The sequence below is a fragment of the Passer domesticus genome, chromosome Z (genome assembly GCF_036417665.1).
Source record: "Passer domesticus isolate bPasDom1 chromosome Z, bPasDom1.hap1, whole genome shotgun sequence".
In the NCBI taxonomy this organism is placed as follows: Eukaryota; Metazoa; Chordata; class Aves; order Passeriformes; family Passeridae; genus Passer; species Passer domesticus.
The window spans coordinates 2,484,818-2,505,333 of NC_087512.1; the positions used below are offsets into that span (position 1 = coordinate 2,484,818).

Consider the following 20,516-nt stretch of genomic DNA (forward strand, 5'->3'; position numbering starts at 1 on the left):
AGAGGTACCTGCAGCTATTTTAAATTTTACCCTCAAAAGAGCTTCTCTTCCCAGTGAAGCAACTCAAACATGAGAGTCTGTAAAGAAAATGATATGGGAATGGTAAAGAAAATACATGAAATTTCAGCCCTGTTTGCCATATTTCAAATTCAGAAACCAGAGCTAGCCAAAGGAGTTCTATTATCCCAGAATTTCTAGAAACACCAGGGAGAGCTTCCTGATTGTATTTTATATGTCTATATGAAATGCTTTGGTTTTTGTTGTGTGATTCTCATCCAGACATCCCAACAAACTGACAAAGTGGAATGCCATTTTCTTTGATGTAACAGAGAAGGAAAATGAGGCAAGGACCTAAAAGGGAACGTGGTTCCACTGCAGGTCAGTGACAGAGCTGGGAGCAGCAGCAGCAGCAGCTCTGGTGGGGAAAGAGCTCCCACATTCCAAACCTGCCCTGTGGTATTTGGCAAAACCATCAAGGCAACATCTACTTCACAGGGAAAAGCAGATGTCTTGTGGTCAGCACTTACATAAATAGCCATTTCATGGGGAAAGCACTCATCTGCTCAAGGCTATGGGAAGAACCCAAATATTACCCCAAAAATTAATAAATAAACTCTATGCCCTTTAGAGTAGTCAAAAGATGTCCATCAGCTGTGGCATTGAACATGCCGCTGGTTGTGCAGGTGGTCTTTGCTGGCACTTTGCCTCCTCTTTCCTCCTGCTCTCACCACTTTTATTTTGTGAAAGGGAAAAAGAAAGGACGCTCAGAGATTATTTTAGGTTGCAGCAGCAGCACTCTGAGTTTGTTAAGACCTGAGTTAGCCTTTTGGGCTTGGTCCCTGTTGCTGCAGTGAGCAGATGGCTGAGGTGTGGAAAGCAAGGATGAAAGGCTTCGGAAGCCAACATTCTGCAGTTCAGGGCTCTTGAAACTGGTCCCATAGGAGGTGACCGCTAGAACTGCAACTACAGCTTTCCACTGGGGGTTTCCCAAACATCAGCAAAATTTCAGTGTCTCTAAGCAAAGTCTGGTACTTTACAGGTGCTCCATCGAGGAACAGTGAGAAAAAAATCTAGGAGTGCCTTCAGACCTGCTTAATTGATAGTCTTGCCTCCTAATTATGAATAAAATAATTAAATAGTCAGTTTCCCCCACTCCCTCCCCAAACTTGTTATGCAGCTTTGTGAATATGGCAAAAGGATGGAATCTCATGCATCTTTCAACTACATGTTTACATGAGTTCACTTATGACTGCAAATGCATGACATTTTATAGGTGTTTACATTTCCCCATGTATGACAGACAGCTAAAATATCATGCATTGCCTAAAGATGGTACTACCACTTCAGCTTCTGGTTAGAATGGGTTTTTTCCTGTTTCTTTCCTGACTGTGTGCTGGTAGTGAAAGACATGACTGTTCAGGTCTTTTTGTCATGGGCTGTAAGGGGAGGACATGGCAAGCTGATGAAATGTCATGTGTTTTTAACATTGGCCAACAAAATGGTAACTGTGGAAGACACAAATCTTTGCCATGACTGGCCGGGAGGAACATTGGTTCTGGAAGTGACAGCACTCAAAATCTGAGCCAAGAGCTGAGTTCCAAAGAGGGGGCTACAAGCAAGGACATGGAGTGACAGGACAAGGGGGAAACTGCTTAAAAATATCAGAGGACAGGGTTAGGTGAATATTAGAAGGGAAATCTTGGCTGTGAGGATGGTGAGGCCTGGTATAGGTTGTCCAGAGAAGCAGGGGCAGGGATACTCAAGGCCAGGTTGGATGGGGTTTGGAGCAACCTGGGGCAGTGACAATTTTCCATGGCAGGGGGTGGAATGAGATGGACTTTAAGGTGCCTAAAGTCCCTTCCAACACAAAAATCTTGTGATAATGTGATTTCTTTTGGAAAGGAGGTTCAGACAAGTAGTGCTGAGTGCCTGGGTGTGGCTGGGATGACTCCTCCTTTGCAGTCACTGTCTGCTGGTTTGGGGGGACTGTATTGCTGGTGCTGACAAAGAGCTGCTTGGGCCCAGAAGCTCTTGGCAAAATCCCACTTCAAAACCCAGCTCATGCAACTCTTCAGTTCCCCATCCACCACCCTTTACCAGGTACAGCTCAGCCAGAAGCTAAAAGCACTGCCACAAATGAGTTTCTTTCCACTGGCTCCATCACAGACATGAGGGTGAGCACCAAGGCTTTGCTTGGTGGCATTTTGACAGTTGTCAAAACTTTTCCCACAGGCGTGAATGGATGCTCTGTGGTCCAACTCTGAGCAAAGAGTGCTCCACAGTATTTTATTTCTCCATGTTCATGTGCTAACCACCGGGGTGAGCATGGGGAAATCATACAGACCTCACCTAGGAGTGCCACTGACAGCTCATTGACAGTTTTTAGTCCAAATCCATGTTTTTCCTGCTAGTGTAACTTTTCAGTGTTAGGCTTAGTTGGTCCAGTTGGGGACAACTGCAAATAATATCATAGTGAGGTTTTTACCTTGAGGAAAAAAGAGTTAAGAGAAGATTTAGCAGCTATGGCAATGTGGAAGAAAGATAAAATAATTGGTGACAGCTGGCCTTCTACTGAATTTGATGACAATACAGAGGATTTTTTTTTCATTTCTGATGCTGAATGCAATTAATTGGCAGTCACTTCTACCTGATCTTGGATGATTATACAGAGTTTTTCCTGTTCCTTAAGCCAGCAAATATGAATTGCAGAGTATGTACAGGATAGTCTTTAGAAGACGGTAATGCTTGAGCCTTAATACCGTTAAGGCAAAAGCCCAGTGGATGGAGATCTGAATTTGTTATTTAACCTCTCTGGAATAAATTAATAAATAGAGGAAAGAGAAAGTATTTACTCTGAGCAGTTAATATAATAAGAAGGGTTAGGCAGTTAGTGCAGAAAGGGCTGTTGAGGTCAGGAAGGGAACAAACTCCAAGTGCAGAGGGGGAAGGATTCTCACCTTGCTGCTGAAGTGCTGCTTCAGAGAGGAGCTGTGATCCTTTTCCTTTAATGCCACAGGATGGTTCCCATTTTACAGGTGTTTATGTATCTGACTGTGCCCTGATTTATGCCTGTACAATTCTGCAGCACTTTCAGTGCTCTCTGAAGGCTTAATGGTCTGGGACAGTGTTAAGTAACAGCACATTTGGAGTCCGTATTCGCTTCCAAAAAAGAAACTAAGTGGGGATTTTTTCCCTCTCTCTTGCTCAGCCTTATTAGCCAGCCTATGTCTAGTATTTCAGGAATAAAATACCTGAGAGAGTGCTTAGACGGAGGTGTTGAACAACCTAAACGTAAGAGTGGGTATAACTGGCATATGTATAAATTATAATCCACCAGCAGCTATGAACACAGCAGCTGGTGGTACAACTACAAGGAAGGTCAAGCCTTAGAGAGAAAAACAGGATTTTGCTTAAAATAGCCAGACTTTTAAGGGAATTCAGCTGCTATTCCCAGGTCCCTGCTGATCAAGTGTCAGCTGCATTTTTCAGACGGTAAAACCTGGCCAGTTTTCCCCTTGGGATGAGAGTAAGGTGTATTCCTGGAACAAGCTCAACCATTCTGTCTTGCTCAAAGCCCTGCCCCTATCCCAACTCATTAATGTCAGTCTTAAAAATGCCTGAGCTCATTCTCATCAAAAATTTAAAAATATTTCTCCATGGGAAGGGGATGAAAATTTTCAACTGACTAAAATTTACCTCAATCTGGCAAAGCTAATGTAATTAAAAATGTAATTTAATACTAGGAAATACTGAGCAACCTTTGCACTGTTCTTGTTGGCACCATTTGCTTTGCATACAGTTTCTCTAGAAAATAATAGCCAAACTGTAGATAACAAAGACATCCCCACACACAGCAGTGGGGTTGGAAAGAAATTATCTTTAGGGTCCCTTCCAAACCAGGACATTCTATGATTCAATGATGTTATCATAAAGCATAGCTAAGATTATCTAAATTAAACACCACTACTTTATTTTGTTTATGCAAATCACACCACCAAAGATGAAAATGTCTGATATTAAGATGATGCTGCTCCATGCAGTACAAAGTGAAGGAGCACTTACTCAATGTCTGTAATTAAGGCTGTCTGATTCTGTACCTGGAATGCTTATGGATAAGGCAGAGTCTGTGTGTCCTACAGCACTTTGTAAAGTTTTGGGGTAAATTCAGACTGCCATGGTTTTGGCTGGGTGTTTGGCTCCTGGGTGTCATCACTCTGCCACAGCCTGAGCAATTCTTCTCATTCAATTAAACTCTCTCAAGTGGGGCTGGTTTGTCACCAATTTTTCAGTGCCTGATGAAGCAGGATTCATTCTGCTGGTCGATAATGTCCTTGGTACAGACTTTGACAGTGGCTGTGCTTTTTTCTGCTGGTTCCTTTTCCATCTGGAGTGGTTTTGGACGTATGCTGCCTCACGTGGTATTTCCAGCCACCTGCTGACTGATGCTGTCAGCTTCATGACAGCAGCCTTGGCTAAATATTTGCAGACCAAACTCCCTGGAGTATTTGTTGCTCCAAGGAGCAGGTTAATGATGCTGCTATTGGAGCTCTGCGCTAAGAGCTGCTTGGTTTGAACATATGGGGGATTTTTTGTAGTTAGTTTGTACATGACAATGTCCTCTCTCCAGGAGTGATCGATGGCGGATGTTTAGGGAGGGACAGAGGTATGAGGCCAACACATTGTCAGCATTTTTCCAATACTTTTTGCATCTTCTGGCAAGATGCCATCTTAGCCAGAGACCTGATAACACAGGTCTACACAGCCTATGATGTGTATCAGACAACCTGAGGATGAGGGAAGCTGTCTGCACTTTTAAGCCAGGAAAACAACGGGGACAGACCAGTGCTCATCCCTGACACCTTTTCATGGCACCCTTACAGATGGTACTGGCTGAAAGGTGGAAGGGAATTCCTACATGGAAACAGGACATGAAGAGAGAACACTTTAGCAATTGCAAATATATGGGGAAGGGAGAAGGGTTCATTGTGTGGTTTTGGGAAGAAATTTCCTTCCTGTCCCTCTCAATTCAGCTCTGACACGCATAAATTCAGGGGACAGCTCTGGGCCCTCAGCACAAGAGAGACACTGAGGGGCTGGAGCGTGTCCAGGGCAGGGAATGGAGCTGGGAAGGGGCTGGAGCCCCAGGAGAGGCTGAGGGAGCTGGGAAGGGGTTGAGCCTGGAGCAAAGGAGGCTCAGGGGGGACCTTGTGGCTCTGCACAGCTCCTGCCAGGAGGGGACAGCCGGGGGGTCGGGCTGTGCTCCAGGGAACAGGGACAGGAGGAGAGGGAACGGCCTCAGGCTGGGCCAGGGGAGGTTTTGATTGAATATTAGGGAAATTTTCTTCACCAAAAGAGCTGTCCAACTGCAGAACAGGCTGCCTAGGGTGGTGGTTGAGTCTCCATGCCTGGAGGGATTTAAAAGCCACGTGGAAGTGGCACCTGGGGAACATGGGTCAGTGGTGGCCTTGGCAGTGCTATGGGAATGGTTGGACTCGATGTCCTTGGAGGGCTTTTCCAACCCAAATGATTCTGTGGTTCCGTGGCATTCTACACTGCCCTCCCATAGTGCATGAGAAACTCCCCTGACCCAGCAGGTGAACCAAGAGCATTTATTTTTTCTAGGGAGTGGCAGGCTTTAGGATGGTTTGGGCTGCATGACCTTCCAAAATCATCCCCAAAACCCGGCTCCTCCAATTGCTGCTAAACATCCATGGCAGGAGCAGGCAGACCTGTGGGCAGCATTTCAGGGAGATGCAACCAAGAGCTGACTCTTTCTAATGGTTTAATGGAGCATTTTTAAAATTTTGTTTGAACTGACGTCCAGAATAACACTTTTGTGCTTCTGTGCAGCCCTTAATCCATGGTGCTTTTGCTGGCAGTTCTGTGTGTACAAGGCATTTTCAGGTAAAACACCAAATGCAAAGGCAGCTTAAATGATTGTTAAGCAGGGATTCAAAGGTAAATTGGCTTAGGTTGCTCCATCACTGCTGAAGGTCATTATTTTTATGCCTCTGCTGTGATCAATATCCAGGTTTTGTCTGTTCCTAAGAACTCACCTGTGAAAAGGGTGATGTTAGCTGATCAAAAGGGAAGAATATTATCTACAATCACTCCAAATTTCCCTTTCAAATGTGACTTTTATTTAGATGGGGTCAACTCTTTTTAATTCACCTTAATAAAAAAAATACTTGTACAAATGTTTATGTGTTTTTTTGCAAACAAAATAATTATCGAGGCTTTCTGGTTATCAACACACCAAGAAGTGGCAAAACTCTCATGGCACTGTCTCTGGGGTCTGTGCTCATGGCTTGCAGAGGAGATAAAAGCAGGGATTTAAAAATGCTGCGCTTGAATTTGTACCAGTTCTTGCAGACTTTTAGCAGCACCACTAACCCAACAAAGTGTTCTGAATGATTGTACATTTGCAGCACCACAAGCAGTGCAGCCTGCAGGCAATTATTCAGCTGAAAAAAATCTGAAAACAGCTTCAGATTAAAAAAAAATAAATTAAATATATAAATATATAAGAATTTTGTATACTAGTCTTTGATGAAGCTCCTTGGATGTTTCTTACATTACAAAATGCTGCAACAGAATGTGGAAAAAATAGAGCTTCTAGAGCCAACCAAACATGTCAAATAACAAACCCAAGCAAAACATATTTCTGGAGTTGCTCTGGCCTGTTATTTCAGATTAATGAAATAACACAGGCTCTAGTGAAATTCAGAAGATCCTTAGACTAAGCTTATGGTCTAAAATCCCTGGGCTCGAACCCAGTCAAGCCTGAACATTGCAAATTTAGTGCTGCAATTTCCAAGTCATATTTTTCCTGCTTTATTTGTCACCAGGGCTGTGCAAGCCAGCGTGCCTCATTGTTTGGTGCAACAAGTTCCTTATGGTAATCTGGCTGTGAATATCCCATCCTAGTCCTAGCCTGGACCAGACTCTGACATAGTCCAGCTGTAATTTCTCCTTTTCTTTCAGTCTTTCTTTTTTTCAGTGCAGCCATTCACTGTGGGGTATTCCCTCACTCCCTCCCTCCCTAGCAATTGGCAGTGCTAGAAGGAAGGGCTGGATTTTTCTTTCCCGTTGCTGTTGGTGCTGCAGATTCATCTCAGGGGAAGAGACTTGTCAGAACTCTTCCTACCCTTCGACAGCAAGACCTCCCAGGGGTTTGACTCCTGGGCTGGGTCGCGTTTTCCAATGCTTCCCCAAGCTGTTTTGGGATGCAATGAGCATCTGCTCAGCGGGCACTTTTGGATGCCCAGCAGAAGGAGGTTTGCTCCCCAGCATCCACCCCAGCACGGTGGTGGGACCGCCACAAACCAGCATCCAGTGGGACTGGTGCACTGAGGGCTTTGGGCTGATTATTCTCACTTAATACTTTCATGCCATCTCCGTAGCAGTCTGCAGCACCGCATCGATCCCCGAGCCAATGCGGGGAGAAGCTGCTGTCATTACGATGCTCATTCAAGCCTGACAGACTAATTGCCTTGCACTCGCTGGCTGTGCTCGCTCCAGCAGCCAGGCTGGGGGAGGCTGAGCCGGGTTTAATTGCCTCTTGTCTTCACGGCAAGGTTAACCATTTTAGCCTTTTTGTACACTGGTGTTGCGCCTGGCACGGGAGTGAAACAGCAGAATGGACGAAGAGGATGAGGAGGAGGAGGGGGAAGGCTAGGACTGGGTTTAGCAGAACACAAAATGACCTGTGAGCAAGGCACATGCAGGTCCTTCAGCAGCGTGAAGAGCAGCAAGAAAAGCCAAACCCCCTTGCTGGGATTATTAATATTCATTAACTTTCTGCGTGCAAACCGCTTGTCACCGTGGCTTTGCGCCGCTCCAGTGCTGTGGTTTCTTGTTCATTTTAATACAACTTCTGGGTTTTGCTGTGTTTAATCATCCGTAGCCATGCTTAGCAGCCCAAGGGAAGTGGGAGCCCATCGGGGAGGGCAGGTGGGAGAGGCTGTGCCTTCAGAGCTTTGCCTTGATGTTATTCATAGCGTTTTCGTGGAAAACACGAGCTCAGAAAAGGACAGAGCTGCTTGCCAAGGATCACACTTCAAGCTACAGGTAGAACTGGGAATTAAGTTCTATATCCCCTGACCTGGGCCAATAGACTTTCTGTTCGGCACTTGCACCTGGAAATACAAACTGCACATTTAACACTTCCCCAAAAAAAGTCAAACTACTTCCTGCCTACAATTGTTTTACTTGGAATGAGATGCAAATTGTAGGAGGAAGCACCAAAATTTCAGTAGCTGTATAAAAAAGTGATGGGAGATGGGCCTGGAAAGTTGGATGTGGTTGGATGCTTTTATCTCTGGCTGAGACCTGGGCAGATCTGTGGCCACACAGGGAACTTGCTGGAGCCCTTTGCTCCACCACCAGGAGCAGGTCTGCTTGATGCCTGGAGGTTAGGATGCCAGGAAAGGACATGTCTGGGGGTGGGACTCTGAGACAAAAAGCATATTGCATGTCCCCCAAAGCTTCTGCATCAGCTTCTGGAAGAGCTCTTGGAGTCTGAGAAGGAAAAAAGTCTGCTGAATGTCAGTACCTAGAGCATCCAAAACCTGTCACTGGGGAGAGGGCACTGAAAACTGGGTCTTTCCAGCATTAGGAATGACACTTCTTTATCCTTACAAGCTAGCAATTGCGTGCCTGCTGTCAAGGCTGCTGGTTTTTCACCATTCCTTTTGATGCATGTGCATTGCAGGAGCAGCACGGCCTTTGAGAGGAGCAAAACAGATGTGTTCCGAGTGAAAACCAATAACGTCGGACAAATAAAGAAAATAAGGTACCTGCACAACGCTGCTACCACAACACCTGCTCTGTGAGGTGCTAATAGGATGACAGGCTGTAGAGGTTTAAGCTTTGCCATGTTTTATTCATTATTTCTTAACGTGCTCCCATCAAGGTGAAGTTAAGGGGTGGTAAAAGCTTGTTTACTGCCGAAGATTTGAACTGAAGTGTGAAATCACCTACCGTATTGCTTATAAGTATCCATGCTCCCCACCAAGAATTGTATTTCTGTCATATGCAATCATGGGGAAAGACGTTTAGGACTGGTTTTATGTCCCAATGGAGGTAAATGGGGTTTGCCATCCACTTTTTCTAACTTAGTGTAATGTAAATGATAATTATAATGTTTAACCACTGTCTGACTGACTGTTAAAAAATTTAAAATTAGTAAGTAGTACAAAGAAAGCTGGGAAGAGGTGGTTAAAACAACGCAAGAGGAAAATAGACCAGGAGGGGTACTGGGTGGGAAGGGAGTCCCTTATGTTTTAGATATGCAATGCAAGGTGAATGAAGGCATATGTTGAATGAATGTGGAGGTGTAGGTATGTTTGTGAGCATCTCCTTGCAGATAAAAGATTCACAGACTCACCTGTGATCTTTGCCCATATGGAAGGTTGTTATTTTTAATATTCCCTGTAAAAGCACATAAGTTCCTTGAAACTCTTTGGATAGGCAGCCATAAACGGGAATTATGTGTACAGTTGCTCTAGCCTTGCCTAGTAAATAATACTCCACAAAATTATGGTGCTAGTAGCCAGTCTTAACCGGAATACTGAAGCAGGGGTGTTTTTCCTCCAGGATTGAGCACGACAACACCGGACTGAACGCGGGGTGGTTCCTGGACCGTGTGATTGTCACCGACATGAACAGACCTCACCTCAGGTTTTACTTCCCCTGCAACAACTGGCTGAGCAAGGAGGATGGGGATGGGCTCTATGTCAGAGACCTCATTGGCAGCCTGAACCCCATGGATGTACCCAAAAGTAAGGTTTAAAAAAAATATATATATATATAACAATTTGGCTTTCTGGCACCTTGTAGGAAAGGACGGGGTTGCTTTGAGATGATCTCATCACATGAAAAGTAATTGTGTAGTCTAAGCTAATTTAAGTTTTCTTTATAGTCAGTGGAGAGAGATATAGGAAGATGCAAGATGACCCAAGAGGGTAATTTCTTCTTCCATTGTGAGATCTGATGTCCTAGGGTGGGATAACTCACTGTTTGGAGAAGCTCCACTTGTTCATCAAGTACTGAGGGATCTGTGATGACAACATTAAATTAGATTGAATCCCTGCATGAAGATGAGAGGCATCCTACCCTGGAAGATGTAGCTGGTACTCCTGTGTGCTCCTCAGAGAGGCAGCCTGGTTGCAGACCTGTCCATAAAGTTAAGTGTTTCCAGTCTGGTGATGTCCTGCAGGAAATTTCCATAGAGGACCCAATCCTTTTGTTCTAACTCTGCACTGGTTTTGCTGTAACTCCACGCTGGTGCTGCTGTATGTGTGTATGATACCCACACTGAGCTGGTGCCTGTTTGTTCAGCGCGGTTTGAAGCTAGTGATGTTGAAATGAGGCGAGGACAGCTTGCACACCAGACATGTACTCCCAAATTGGTACCAGCGTGGGGGCCACGCAGTGATGTACGGTGCATGTAACGTGAGTGATCAAGATGTGAAAGAGGAGCCAGCTAACCAGCCTCAGGTGGGATGTCAGCACTCCATCTGCAAGTGCTAATGAGGAAACAGAGTTGTGTGCTCCTGATAGACTCACCAGGGCACTGCTCCTTTCTGGGAGCTTAATTTTGGGCATGGAAGTGAAGGTCATCATCTACAGGTCTGCAGGGAGAGAGAGCTGGTGCTAAAAAGAGGAAACTTGTGCTTTTGCCAGGATTTAATCTTATTGAGAATAATTAGTAGACCTCTTGCAATAATGTTGCTGACAGTACCAGTCAGGAGCAATTATTTGGTAAAACCAATTTATTGCCAGATTAAGCAGTGTTGTGAGCATTGATAGGTGCTCTACAAGGGCAAAGTATTGTTATTTTTATTGAGGTCATGTTAACAGTGAAAGGATACACTAAATTGACCCAGAATTGTTGAGTAATTTTGCACTGTTGAGATACAACCTTCTAAAAGAGTGCTGGTATGTTGAATATGTAAGCATTAAAGGATGCTGCATGTGAGTTAGCATGCACAAATAATATCCATTCAGAAGAAATGCATATTGGAGCATTTTAAAAATGCAGACATCCCCAAGGTGGCCGCCACAAGGGAATGAGATAACGTCTGGAGAAGTTATCTGCCAAAAACCCACCCAGTTACTACTGGGGCTGTGTGTGCTGAAGTATCTTGCTGCTTTTTTAATCAAATTGATTTGTGAAATGGAGAATGTAAGGACACTCGAGGGGCAGAAGGTCTCTGGAGAAGGTAGTGTATGAGTCAAAGCAATGTACAATTAAGGAGAGGTTCCCTTGAGGAGGAAGTCAACCATTCAATCTTAATAGATCTTTAAATGGCACAACACCTTATCCAAATTTATTATTGCCTCTGCCCGGGAGAAATGATTCAAGGGAACGTGTGTGATTTCCTCCATCCTGTTCAACACCTGTCTCACAGCAGGAAAAGACTCGTGGGCTAAACCCTCAGCTGGTACAGGAGAGTGCAGCTCCAATGAAATTGCTGGAGCTACTTTGCATTTCACAAGCAGAACAGCCAGTCCCGAGCGCTCGCTCTTCTGGAGATGTGGCTCTGGGATATGGATGAACTGCTCTCCACGTGCTTGGCCCGGGATAAATATGAGTAAGATCATCCCCCCGAGCGTGAAAGAAGAGATTTAGGCAGGCATTTGTCAGAAATGCATCAGCTCTCACCACCTTTATCAGAGATAAGCCCCCGCGCCTGAGTGGCACGGGCTGGGCTCCGCGGCCGCGCGCGGAGGCGGGAGCTGGGCTGAGGCCAGAGCCACGGGTGAAGGGTTGGATGCCTTCCAGGTGGCAGGTCTGAATCCGTAAGAGGAGAGGGTTAGCTCAGCTATCTCAGGTTGCAGTTCCCCTTGAACCATAATTAATGAAAGATAAACATCCTCAGACCGCCGTGGTGAACTGTCAGCTGCAAATGTAAATGTATCTGAATTAATATGCCTCCCTCCGGATCCCTAAAGGTCTGAAATGAGATTGTGGTGTGGTTTTTTTTGTACATACAAGTCCTTTGCTCTGAATTTGATTGGGTTTTAGGGCATTTTGTTTTTTTCTTTCCAATGGATTAAATAGTGATGTTTATTCTTTGAGTATTAATGTTTTCTAGGCCCCTGGATAATGAAAACTTATGTAAGTTTATGTAAAGAAAGATAAGTAATTCCCTCTTAAGTCTGTGTTCCCATTAGCAGTTCAGTGCCATATTCTTCTCCTTTCTAGTTATGTCTCTTCAATCACATCTTCAATCCATTTGTTACTTCAGTTTTTCTTTATAAACCACTCAGACGTTGTTGCCAAACTGAGCTTCATGCTTTCCTTTCATACTCCATTTGCTGTCGCAGTCAGGAATGTTTTCAGAGGGAATCAAACAAGTTTCCTCCAGGTTCCCTCTCCTGCAGCACCCTCAGCTTTTGATCTTCTCCCGGAGAACCTTCCTGTCTTTGTCATGAGGATTTACCTTCCTCTTTTGAACTGGAGGTCACTGCTGGGACCTTCTTTGTGCTGTGTGTGGGAAGGATGTGGGCTTGAAAAAAATAGACTCCTTTTCTTTGTCATATTTTTGATTCATTGAAAACACATCTGAAGCCTATTTGAAGGGGGGCTGTTTGTGCTTGTACCAAAACTGACTAAACTATGGGCAGACTGAGCCTCTTTATTGGTGAGGGGCACAGGCCAGATAGACAATTCCTGTAGGCTGTGAGTTTTGGGGAGGTTAATTTTAAGGAGGGAAGGAAAAAAAAGAGAGGAATAATTTTAAAATGCAGAAGAGTATGTGTGGCAAAAAATCAGTCAGAGATAGATAGATAGATAGATAGATAGATAGATAGATAGATAGATTAGATAGATAGATAGATAGATAGATAGATAGATAGATAGATAGATAGATAGATAGAGGAAAAAATGGACACTCACACTCAAAACCCAAAAGCAGAGTACTTTTTCTGATCCAAATAGAACTGCCATGGATGTCTGACTTGGCAATTCTAGACACCTGAGCGATTGCATTTACTTATCCAAATAAAATGCCTGTTCCCAGTTCCCTGTGGAATGCCACGCGTTTCTCAAGGAGAACAGGTTACCTCTTAAGTGTTCTTGCTTGAATGACCCTCTATTCCCTGTATTCACATCCATGGCATCATATGCCCACGGGCCTTTGACAGGGATAGTGTCACAGATTCTTATTTACCCAGCAGCTTCTATTGGCAGCCTGGATTAATTTACGCTGCAGGTATTAATTACAAGGGAGGGCTATTGTTCAGGTTTGTGCTGCTTCACTTGAGTTTATGAAGCCTCAGGATTGTATGGCTGTGGCTGAGCCTTTGTGCAAGGGACAGGCTCAAAACTGGAGCCAGGTGCCGGTTTTCCTTTGAGTGTTGCCGGTTTTGGATCACTCTGAGGGTGTCTGATGTCCTGCCAAAGTGGTGGGGTGCATTCATCACAGTTTGCAGCTACACTGGGATATCTACTGATCCATGGGGGTGTAAAAGGACATGAAATTTGGGGGTCAGTTCATAGAATCACAGAATCCTTTATCTTGGAGAAGCCCTCCAGGATCACAGAGTCTGGCTGTTTCCCCAGCACTGCTCAGCCCACACTGACTCAGGTCCCCAGGTGCTCCATCCACATGGCTTTTGAACCCCTTCAGGGATGGGGACTCCCTGGACAGCTGTGCCAGTAACTGCAGCTCCCAGCCCCTTCTCTGATACTTGCAGAGTGGTCAGGAATTGTTTGTACCACTCAGTGGACAGATTCCCCCACTCTCCTTTGCCTGGACCTTGCCAGACTTTGCATCATGGTCTTCATCTCTGCAGGTGGGACACCAAGGTTGTGTCTTTCTCCATCCCTGTGTCTGATGAACACAGCTTTTCATCACCTGGCTGGAAAGCAGGGAGCCCTGAGAGCTGGTCTTCATGTGGTTTGCAGGGTTTCTCCAGACATAATACCAAAACATATCTGCAAGGCTAAGTTTTGTCCAGATTCATAACAGATGCTGAGATTTGGTTGGGTTGGATGCCATGGTTTTTATCCAAAAATAAACATCTTTTCTCAGGGGGAAGACCATAGGCAGTTAAGGCTGTTCAGCTGCTTGAGGTTGGTCTGGGCTCTGTGCAGTGCAACCTCCAGTTATGCTCAGAACAAGGGAAATAGATATTGGCTGTTCTTGATTTCCCTTGAAACCTCTCGCTAATCAAACAATGCTCTGTACATGCTTTCCTCTGAGAAAGCAGAATCATTCATTTGCAATGGGGGTGTTCACTCACTTGATCCTTAAAATCACGCTCAAGAGCACAGTGAGCTGAAAATTAATTCAGTCTCCTGTGCAATTCTATCTCACTCTAACCTGTCAAATTTTGGTCCAGTCTTTGCAACTTGCCTGTTTCAAATGAAGTTGAGAGCCAAGGACTGGTCTTCATCTGGCTTTCTAGCCATCAGCACCCTGAAATTATTTAGGATTGGACATGATGGGTTATAAATGTGCTTGGGACAGCAACTCATGTCAAATTCTTTCAAGGCTGAATATTCCCAGTAGGACAGAATTGCATGTGTGACACCAAACTGAAGAACTACTTCAATCTCTAGTATTTCTAGGTAAAGTTTAATCTTATTTGGTCTATTAATAATGAAAGTGAGGAGCACATTGGTGTGGTACCTTGACCTTGAGGATGGAAGAATTCCAACACAGTTGCATTGTGTTTAATTTTTCCATATTTAAATGTGTTGAAAATTGGCCACCTATTGCTATTCTTTATTATTATTGCTACTGTGTTTTTTTAAAAAGGATCACAAGAGCAGCTCAAGTATAGCTATCCCTTATGTAGGGGTGAGTCTTTTACAATCAGACACAACACTTCTGCTTTGCTGAAACAAGAAGCAGTTTTGAAAGGGAAAGTTGTTGTCTGTGCCAATTTTCTGGCCTGATTTGGGGCTGATACATGGTGCATCTGAGAGTTTGCATGGATATGTCCTCAGGATAATGGCTGTGGAGTCACTATGAACAGCTGGGATTTGGATTCTAGTAAAGAGGTGAAAGTAGAGTGGTGAAATTTCACCGAGTGCTCGTGCAGGCAGAGGGGGGAGTTGCCTTTAAAAACATTAGAAATATGTCTATTAACAAGGCATTAACCTGCTCTAGGTATTCTCTGAGGTTTTCAGATCCACTGTGAGCTAAAACTCATGTATTTGAGCTGTGAATGTGAGCTTATTCCTTTGCTCTTTGGAGGATTCTTGGGCTAAGGCTCCACACTTCATTGTCCAGAGTTTTTATGTTGGCTGAAGGCTCGTGAGCAGTGACCTGGCTGTGACTTGAGGAAACATCTGGAGCAGCAGGTGTTGGTGCACATAATTCACTTCGAGTCAGAAGCTAAATCCTTCCTTCCATCCTGGGATATGCATGGCCTGAAGGGTTGGATCAGAACTGAAACTGTGGCCAATATTTCCCACTGGTGTTAGAAGCTCAGGTATGGAGCAGAATCTGGGATGTGAGGCACTATTGATGATGCCCTGCTGGATTTCCAACCTCATTTTAAAAAAGGTTGGGCTTGAAGACCAGCACTGGTCCCTCATGGATGAGTCTTTACCCCTGGAGGGATTGAAAAGTTGTGTGGATGTGGCCCATGGGGACATGGGTCAGTGGTAGCCTTGGCAATGCTGGGGGAATGGTTGCACTCAATGGTCTTGGAGGGCTTTTCAAACCTAAGTGACCCTTGGATTCCCCTGGGTTTTGCTTCAAAATGAGGTCACACAATTTCACACTTTTGGAAACTTTCATAATGGGAAAAATGAAAAAAGATTATTTCTAAGGGTGCAGAAGCTGAGGAAGACGGAATAAAATATTAATAGGTGTTTTCTTCTCATCAAAATGCATCTTTATTTGCTCTGAAAACTAGAAGTGTATAATCAGCAGAGGAAAATGCAGATAAATATATTTATGAAATACATATGAGTTGTTTGCTTCTGAGTAATGGCGAGTACCCTCTGTGTTCAGGATGAGGCCTTCCTGCATTGTGAAGCATTCAATAAACAAGGTTTGTAGAAGGAGTCGTACCTTTTACCACCCCATTTATAACACTGGGGAAAAAAAAAGGTCATGCTATCTGGCATACTGAGCATCCAGAAATGTCTTTTCTTTTTGATCAAAAATACTTCCTTTGTTCTAACAAGGACTTCACTTTCCCTGCAAACTTTGCCCAACTTACTGTCACTGTGTCCAAAATGAGGCAGCTGCAGACATTTTACTTGTCACACTTCTTTTTTCTCTTGTTTTTTCTGGTTTTTTTTCTCTTGTGTTTTTTCTAAAGATGGGTAAAAGGAAGGAGAAATGGAAATGTAGAGATAAAAAGGAACACTGGTGACTTGCAAAACACAAAAAATGCACAGAGCCCTGAAACGGGACAGAAAGAGATTTGTAATTCACACAGAGAAAAAAGATTTTGGAGAGGCAAGAGTGTGTGGCTGGTAAATAGATCTCTGTGTACCCAATACAAAACAGAGAGTACAGCATGTTTATGAAGACATGTGATAATTTTGACTAATTATGTCTATATATGGAAATTAATTCAGCATTCAGTTTTGAAATGAAGTAACTTTTAAAAAAAATTCACATATATTCAAAGCAAGACTGAGGTACAGAGTAACAATATGATTTTCAACAATACCATAAAATCATTTCACTCTTCTCTCTGAGCAAAAGTGTTTAAACCAAGAGGATAGTCTCAATTATTTCTTCAATTTTGATAATAGCAGATCTGGTGAAAGCAGAAAACAGATCTTTGTTTCGTGAAATATTTGCTTTTTTTTTTTTTTTAATGGACTCCTACCCTGGGGCTGAACTAATGAAAAATAATGATAAATCTTGGGGGATTAGATGAGGATTTCTGCACTGCTGTCACAAGGTGGGTTGCCATGTTCTAAGCTCCATGCTTCTGCAACTAAACCACCATTGTCTCCTGAGCAAGGTCGTTTAAAGCTCACTTCAAAAAGTCATCATCACTTTGAAGTCACAGTAGGAACATCAGTTTAGCATATCCTACAAGCAAAGCCTCCTGCATGTGGTAGATTGCCTCTCACAGGCCCTGCAGAGGGATGATCCAGGCTGAATCCTAATATATTAACTGTTTGGGTGCACGCCTTGGCTTCAAGAAGAGCTGCAGAGGATGGAGGTGAATCTCCTGGTTTCTGGCCTGGGTGGGGAGGCAGGGACTGGGCTCATCATGGGAGGGACATGGACAGTGACTGAGGGTGATGCAAGATTCCACAGAGCAGCACAATCACAGCCACAGAATACCCCAAGACCACACAGACCCCAAGGAGCATCGAGTCCAAACCCTGGCCCTACACAGGACAACCCCAAGGGTCCCTGAGACCTTTGTCCAGATGCTCCTTGAATCCTTTCCTTTTCCCACGTGTTGGGCCTCCTTGGGTGACAGCAATAATATCTCTCAAGAGCACACTTTTGGAGAGCTCTTGGGAAATTAAAGGAGTACTGAACCAGGGTCAAGGCAGCCTTGCATCTTTAGTTCTGCCCCTAGTGAAAGGAGCCCCAAAGCCTTGCAAAGGCTCCTCAGCACTTCTCCCCTGCTAACACCATGTTTTGGCAGAGGTGCTCACAGCCAAACTCACAGAATGCCTTGGGCTGGAAGGGGCTTCTAAAGCTCAGCTATTCCAAGCCCCCACAATGAGCAGTCACATTTGCAACTAGACCAAGTTGCTCAGTGCTGTGCCAAATGCAAAACTCTTCCTTCTCCAGCACCCCCTGCTCCAGGTGTGCTTACAATCTGCATTTCCAGTTTGAGCCCTTGGCTAAAGATGTGTTCCCCACTTCTGAAGGCACAGCATATTAACAAATGTAGCTGTCAATCACCCTTGAAAGAGATTAATTATTTTTGAGCTCTGAACCAACCCTTAGAATTCAACACTTTTCTGAATGGGAGGAGAGGGAATTCCTCTTTATCTGTGTGCCATTGCTTTGTGCAAGAGCACAACCCAGTTTTGTGACAGAACTGGCTGCTGGTGAGCTCAGAGGAACCCCTCTGCTTTTACAGGGATTGCTTTAGGATCTAATTCTATTTTGCTGTCTCTGGGGTCCCTGCTCCTGTGTCACAAAGAGATTTAATGGGTGGGCTGGGTGAGTTTTTCTTTCGTTTGTAGAAACTCAGTTGCTGGATACACAAGACCAGCAGGACATCTCCAACCAGAAGGTCACCAGAAGCTAATGTAGAAAGAGGTTATTTTATCCTGGTGGGATGAGCTCTCTGCCAGGACAAACAAGAACTAAATTCAAGTCTTTGCTGTGAATCAAGTGTGTTGGGAGGCCAGGCCCCAGCTTTCTGCCCTGGCCATAGGCTGCCTGACATTTTAAGGATGCTCTGACCCAGAACTCTGTCACTGAGGAACTTGCTGTCAGCAGTGGTATAAAGGAGCTTCCACTTTGACAAGTCAGTCCCTTCCATCAAGAAGAGGTTTTGTCAGACAGTTCCTGGTGGGCTGGAGTGACTGACTCGATCTGACAGGCAGGAACCAAGGCGTATGGGTATTAAACCCCCATCCTGAGCTCATGTGAGGCTGTGGCAGACTCAGGTTGGAAATGTACCTCTTCTGCAGGTGCAGGTCCCTGCCTCTCCCTCCAGCAACAATTCTTTTCACACTAACCACAAAAGTATTCCTTTTCCAGCAGCAATTCAGAGATGGTAGCAGTGCCTCTCCCCTATCCACCCAGCCCCTTTTCCCCATCCCCTTCCCAAATCTGCCTGCTCAGTGCTGAGCAGCACAGGATGGATCTCAAGCACTGCAGCTCTCGGGAGCGCTGTGAAAATAGAAGGAAAATTGCCAAGAGTTGCCTTATGAGAAGGATCCATCCCTGCCTACGGCTCGGTTCCTTGCTTTTAACCCCATGTGCTTTGCCTGTGAGGGCTGTGACATTTCCCAGATATTGGATGCTGCTGCCCTGCACTGCAGTAGGTCAGGCACATGGGAGGCAAGCGCAGCTGGGAGTTCACTGTGCCCTGCAGGAGGTGATAACCCCAGGTAATGAAACACAGACAAATTGGTTTTCCTGCCCAAATCTCAGGCTCCTGCTGCAGGAAACTCAGCAGATTGTGCAAGAACACACTATCTAATGCCCCAAATAATAGTAGATACAAAATTTCTTCAGGTGTTTCCATCCTACGGTGCTTCAAGTGACCATGATATCATATAGCTAAAGAAATTACATTAACAGATGAATATCACATGGCTGGACAGTCAGCTTGCAGGTGGCAGGATTTGTCTGGGATATGTCGGTGCATTTTCCATGGCTGGAGGCAGGACAGAGGCTGCACAAGAGCACCCAGGGGTGTTTGGTCTGGATTAAAAGATTCTGGGCAGAGTAGGGGGCCAGTGGTGCACCCAGGATGGAAGTGACAGAGGGGACAGCCTGGATGGGGAACACTGGGGGCTAGGAGAGCAGCAGCCCCATGCCCTTCATCCCCCAGGATGTGTCAGGAGTGCATCACATTCACAGACAAAATCCTCTTGGCTCTCAGTGGAGAGAACCTGACTCCAGCCCACAGTGCAAAATTAACCTTTCCTCTTGTCTGTTGAAAGCTGAGGCTGAGTTAATCAGCAGACAGGCTGATTGACTGCCACTCCTCTGCTAAATTAATGCAGTAGGGTCACATCAGTGCCACCCCAGTGTCTCCCAGAGATGGCATCCTGGCAATGTCTTCAAATGCAGACACACAACTGTGAAGAAAAGGAAGGTGCTGTTACCACACAGGGCATTTACACTTGTGCATTGCAATGTGAAAGTGGAAAGGCAAGAGAAAATAGCTACTGCTCTTCCTACTGATTTTTTGCTGGCTGTTCTGCTCTTGGCATCTTGCAGTACGTGCCTCTGAAGCTGCTAATTTTGCTCCTAGGAAAGCTCCCCTCCCCGTGCCTGTGCTGCAGTCAGCCTGTGCACTGCTCGATGGAGGCACAGCTTTTACATTAACATTTTGCATGTTCTCAGTGCTAGGAGAAGCATTCAGGAGGAAAAAAAATATCCAGGCAACATCTTGATCTGTGTTTTACAGATGAAGTCAGAGCCATGTATTTGGATTAAAAAAAAAAAAATCAACAAAAAGCCAAGTGGGTATTTTTGAAAAGATGATTCTGCCACGGGCTTAAAGAATAGGGAACAACATCCACCCATGATCAAAATGAAGAGTACTTGACTTATGGCAGATCTCTTCCTGGCTGCAGTGAGAGCTTTCTCTTGCATGCTTTTAGCAGCTGAATCCTGCCTTTTTAAGAGGCAGCATCCCTTTCCATTTAAATTGCTCATCCACCATGTCATTCTGTAAGATGTGCTGATGTACGAAGCACAGAAGGACCCCTGAGCAGCATGAAGAGCTCCTCTCCTTGCTGCAGCTGAATGTCAAATTGCTTAGAGAGGGAGAAAGTGCTGGCAAAAATCCAGCATGGCTCAGGGTTTGCTTCCTGAAACTGGAGGAGCTTAAATTTTTCTGAAAGCAGACCTAAGGGTCAGGTGTGGGGACAGGTTTGA

General features: G+C 44.8%; 1 protein-coding gene across 1 annotated transcript in view; it reads left to right on the forward strand.

The window, feature by feature from the left end:
* Positions 1-20,516, forward strand: part of LOC135290114 (lipoxygenase homology domain-containing protein 1-like) — a 60,895-nt gene that overhangs the window by 17,026 nt on the left and 23,353 nt on the right. The window contains exons 4-5 of the mRNA XM_064404002.1: positions 8,714-8,794; positions 9,598-9,782. Coding sequence (XP_064260072.1) covers positions 8,714-8,794; positions 9,598-9,782 — 266 coding nt within the window. The remainder of the gene's footprint in view (positions 1-8,713; positions 8,795-9,597; positions 9,783-20,516) is intronic.